Source organism: Pteropus vampyrus, unplaced genomic scaffold (assembly GCF_000151845.1).
Source record: "Pteropus vampyrus isolate Shadow unplaced genomic scaffold, Pvam_2.0 Scaffold271, whole genome shotgun sequence".
NCBI lineage: Eukaryota > Metazoa > Chordata > Mammalia > Chiroptera > Pteropodidae > Pteropus > Pteropus vampyrus.
This window is the reverse complement of record NW_011889052.1, coordinates 25820-31271: the sequence shown is the minus strand read 5'-3', so window position 1 is coordinate 31271 and position 5452 is coordinate 25820. Positions and strand designations below refer to the sequence as shown.

General features: G+C 42.0%; 1 protein-coding gene across 1 annotated transcript in view; it reads left to right on the top strand.

Annotated features, from left to right (window-relative positions):
- Positions 1-5452, top strand: part of PRSS46P — an 11487-nt gene that overhangs the window by 3772 nt on the left and 2263 nt on the right. Inside the window, exon 5 of the mRNA XM_011375439.1 lies at positions 402-543. Coding sequence (XP_011373741.1) covers positions 402-543 — 142 coding nt within the window. The remainder of the gene's footprint in view (positions 1-401; positions 544-5452) is intronic.

The following is a 5452-nucleotide window of genomic DNA, read 5'->3' as shown; positions in this document are numbered from 1 at the left end:
TTCTAGGATCTAGGAGCTTTTGTGGGGTCCTGCCTTCCAGGGGGTGGCTCACTCTGGGCTCCAAGGTCTCGCCACCTTGCCAGGTAGCCATGGAGCAGTGCTCAGCCCTTCACCCTCATGGAACCTGAATTACTAGGGTCATTGCTCCTCGTCCTCCTTTGGTGCCTGGATGTCGCTCTGAGCCCCCCGGGAGATTTTGCTTAGTTTTTTTAATGAGCTTGAGCTTTTTCAAAATGCAGGCTGCAGCCGGGGCCTTTATAAACCACCACCCCACCGAATGGCCCTGCCCCCCCACCTTGGGGAATGTGGATAACCCAAAGATGGGGTTGTGCCAAATCACTGAAGGGATGGATGAGGCAGGATCTCTCTCTCTCTTTAGTGACCCCAAACGCCTCCCACAGTCTTCAGGAGGTGGCTGTCAAGATCATCAAAAATAGGATTTGCCGTCAGCGGTACCAGTTCCTCTTCTTGAAGGACCAGAGGAAGTTCATCGGGAACGACGTGCTGTGCGCCACCTCGGAATGGGGCATAGACTCTTGCCAGGTGCGGAGCGTGGGGCCCGGGGCAGGGAGGGGCTTGCAGGGTTCATGCCTGCCTTTTTATCTGGCACGGGGAGACCATAAAAAAAACCTCCTTTCCTTGGGCATCAGCTGGGGCGAAAATACTCTTTGCTTCTGTCCATGACGATGGCCGTAACGGCAGCACGTCCCAGGTCATTGGAACATGTCTGAGCATCAATCAGGCCCATGCCCGGGTCTGGGCCAGGTGCTGGCAGAACCAGGCAGCGTCATTCTGCAAGCATGCTTCCGCCTCTCGTTTCTTCTGTTCAACAGTTTTTAAGTTTTATCTGCAGTGATACGTGTGGCTCCAATTCCCTAATTAGCTCTATCTACAACATTCTCCTTTATGAATGTGCCACAGTTGGTTCTGCCTGGCTTCCTCCTTCCAGGCCTCCCGCTTGCCAAAAGCCCTAGGTAGCAGAGGGGAGATGTTTTACTTTAAATCAAGTCTAGCATTGTGATTATTGCATGGAAATAGAAATTCCAATTTCTGAACTGAGATGTTTTTGTGACCATATAATTGTAGTAATTATGGTATTAATTACAGGGAGCAAAATGTTCCGGTGCTGCCAAGTTTTTCACTTAGGGTCAGGGGAAGAGCTCACCTTCTAAATAAATTTTAAAGGGGCAAAGGGAGTCTAAGTAAAGATGCTCACCGTGTTCAATGTACCATTTACACTTTCTCCTGTCCTTTGCCCACGCTTTTCTGTTAAACTACTTTTGTTTTGGTAGAGTTGTAAAAACTCTGGATTATTTATTATGTGTTGTAGTAATTAGCGGTGAAGGAACGTCATGTCTTTTTCAATTAATTTCGAGTGGTTCATAAATAAATAAATACAAACACACATATGGAGAGAGAGAATATAAAACGAATATGGTAAAACATTAGCCATTAGTAATCTGGGTAAGAATATTATACTTGCAATTTATCTGTAAGTCTTATATTTTTCAACATAAAAAGTTACCAAAAAACTTTGGGAACCAGAAGTTTTAACTCTTTGTAAAATGCTTTACAATATTTTACCCTAGTTGGTCATCATTTATCTTTTTTTTGGTGTGGACGGAGAGAGAAAGAGAGAGAAAGAGAGAGAAAGAGGGAGGGCAGGAGTTAGTGTGTGTGTTATCTGGTGTGGATTTTTTCCAGTGTTATTTAAAATTTTGATGTGTTCACATTTATCATGATTTTCCTCACCGATTGTAGTTTTCGTGCCGTGCTTAGAAATGTCTTTCCCACTCTAAGATCATTAAATTGTCTGTTTCTACGTGTTCTTAATTATTTAAATATTTTAATTTCGATTCATCTGAAAAGTCGAAAGAGGGAATCAGCTTTATTTTTTTACCCAAACGTTTTTCTCCCAAGGTAGCCAGTTCTGTAAAAAAAAAAAAAAAAATTTATCGAATACTTATTTTTTTGGCAATGAATTAGAAATGGCCTCTTTTTTTTTTTTTTTAATAGTCTACATTCCCATCTCATTATGGTCTATTTTTCTGCCCTTTGCTTTCTCGTTCCTACGCCACCACCACTCTTTTTAAAATATTGTAGCTTTATAATTCTTTTTGTACGTGGTAAGGCAAATCTTCCTTCATGATTCTTCTTTTAAAGAATTTACCTCACTGTCCTCATGTTCATTCTAATTGAACAATCTTCGCATCAAGTCCATAAGGAAATTATGGGGCAATTTTGGTGGAAATTAATACATGAATGTAGGGGAAATGCTTTTTTATTTTGCTCTGTTTCTTTATGTCCTGAAAGCAGGAATGGATAGTCCTTGTCCCTAGAGCTACTGCGTGCTGCTGCTTAAGTTTATCCCTGGGCGTTTTATATTATACCTCTGTTATGAATGATATATTTTCTTTCCTTGTATTTTCTGTTTGTGTTATATATAGATTTTTTAAATTGTATTTACTTTGTAATAATCAACCTTCCTGGATCTAGTCAATCTTTGATTTCGTAGGCCCAGACGTATCATCTGTAAACAATGACAAATGTGTCTCTCTCTCTTCAGTGTGCATGCTTTTTCTTTTTTTCTTTCTTTCTTTTTTCTCTTTTTCTTTCTCTGTGTGCGATTTTTGGTTTTTTGGGTTTTGTTTTGTTTTGTTTTGTTTTGTTTGCAATATCAAGAACTACATTCCAGAACAATTTCTCTGTCTTCCGGGAGACATCGTGCACCTTTGTTCTAGGTGTGTCTTTTGTAAACGACGTAAAGTTAGACGCTATTTTTTTTTCCCCAACACATCAGGGAGACTGTCCTTTGCTCCATTTACCAAGAGAATGTTCTTTTTGTCCCCCTCACCTTACGATTTGGTTTGATTTATGTTTTTCCCCCACTCCACTCTTCCCCTGCAGTGGTTTAGAAGCTGTCATCTTCCATTTCACTCTGCTATGGGTCACCTCACATTTTCCTCACACATGTTTACACTAGAATCCACACCTAGACCCAACGTCCACAGCTTCCTCCTAAGCAGGGTGAGGACCTTCCCTCGCTCTCACTTTCTTCCCGTCCGTCTCCCGGACTCACCCTCTCGCAGAGAGCATCTGGGCGTTCAGCTCACTGAACTCCTTCACTACAACCAAGAGTTCTGAGCTGATTCTCTTGGGCTTTCCAGGCCTACACGCCTATGAGCTGCCATTAGTCATGATCTCGCCTCTTTTTGTTCCCCATGATTTTCACTTTCTTTGGTTACTTTGGATACGTCTCCCCCAAACCACCTGGAATTGCAGCTCTGCTTTTGCTTGCTGCCGACCTTCACGGACGTGCTGCTCACGTGGCATCAGGAGGCCCGCGGCTGTTTCGCCATCCCATCCCTCCGGGAGAGAGCCACGCCCTTCTGTTTTACGGTGGCGTTTTATCTCGAGAGGGAGGGAGGGAGGGCCTCCTTCCTAAAATGAGTTTTCTGCAGCTACTGAGATGACTCTCTGCTCGAACTCAGCATGCTGGGTCAGTTCTGAGGACAGCTTGCTCACGGCCATCTATACCCTGAATGCCACGGTCATTCCTCCTGGGTCACGACATACTTTTGTGTCATGCATCTCTTGGATTTGGGTTAATAATATCTTTTTTTTTCAGAACCTTTTTAATTTATTTATTTATCCAACAGACACCCTGTGCTGGGCTCTGGGCCCGCCACAGGGTGACGTTGGAGCACGGTCCAGAAACGGTACTGGTCTAGGAATGAGCAGTCCAGTGCGGCACAATCCACATGGCCTTTGGCTTTTGTCTTGTTTTCTTCCTCCGGTGAGGCTGGGCTCCATTTTAAGGTGTGTCGAGGAAGGCACCTCCTCTGCCAAGTTACAGAATCAAGACTTGCTTCACAAATGTACCATATTCCGGGACATTTGAACTAACATAGAGTATCTACTTCTTGAATGCTGGATAAAAGTCGCCTATGAAACCACGTGGGCTCGTTTTCCTTTGAGGGCTAGTTTTTGGGCAATATTTTAAGTTGCCCATGGTTATTGGACTTACAGGATTTATTTACATTTTCTTAGAAATTATTCACTTCATCCAGAATTTAAATCCATATAGAGGAAGTTATACACATTCTTCAGATTCTGAGAAAGTATATTCTCCCTGAGGTGGTTCTAATCTCTTTTCTCTTCAGATCACAAAGTATTTGCATTTTCCTTCTCTTTCTGTTTTTCTCGGTAAGACTTACAAGGTGCTTATCTATTTTGTTGTTTTTTAAAAAAACAAGCTATTGATTTCATTCCTCCAGCCTATGATTTTCCTGCTTTCTAATGCACGAATTATCTTCTTTTTGTCTTTATTAATTCCTTTTCAAGTCTCTTGAGCTGAATGTGCAGTGATAAAGAATTGATGATAATAACGAATAATTTATTTTCAGTCTCTCTTGTGTGATATTAAAAGTATTTAGACCGGGACTCTTCTGTGTGTCATTCAGGCCCACAACCCATGGGCTTTGCGAGATGCAATGTTATCTTTCTACGCTCTAACTATAGATTTTAATTCTGTTTTTACTTTCATATTTTTGAAAGTTATTATTTGTTTTCCTTTGATGCAGTGGCTCACATCCTGTTATTGGGTTCTGGTTTTATTTCATAGAGTTGAATGTCCACCTACGAGATTTTCTCTCTCTCTCTCTCTCTCTCTGTCTCTTCTCTATTTTCTCTCTGAGTTCTCCTTTTCTCTGAGATCCCTGTGTTCAGTTAACCATATCTCACAGGTAAGGCCCCTCACGCTATCATCACTAGCTTGATTATCTTGGCTTGATTTTCCCTCCTCATCTTCCAATTCTTCTCCCTGCAAAAGGCTCCTACTCCGATCTGTTTAATAATGACTTTAAAGATGTCTATATCTTTGAAAAATACATAGCGTTGCTATATGTGTATTTTAGTTTGCATAAATGGTACTGTGCTACACATCTCCCCCTGCCCTCGACCCCTTTTTGTTTGCTGAGGAGCGAATCCACATGAAGTGGCTTTATTCTTTCAAGTCATTGCCCCCACCCACGTGTGCCGTATGTCAAATCTTCTTCCATACCCCAAACATCATTTTGAGTAAAGCCTGTAATTATCCTCACCCATCTTCTGCCTTTGGCACCCTTGGGGGATGGGGTTCCTGCCTCCCCAAACTATCGAGGAGCTGGAGACTGGGTGATCCAGACATAGAAACCCACGAATCTCTTTTCACTCTTTTTCTCTGCTTAATTTTCAGGGTTTCCTTAGAGATGCTAAATATTGACCTCTAGCTGGTTTTAGACAGAGCAAATGCCCTCTCTTAATTCATTGTTTATCTTCAATGAAAGTTGATTTCCTTCACCAAACAGATGGTCTTGATGTAATTAAGCCGAACACATGTCCACTCTTCAGGTTTGGGTTTTGAGTCTTATTTGAAAACATATGCTTCATCCCAAGTCATAAACTCATGGCC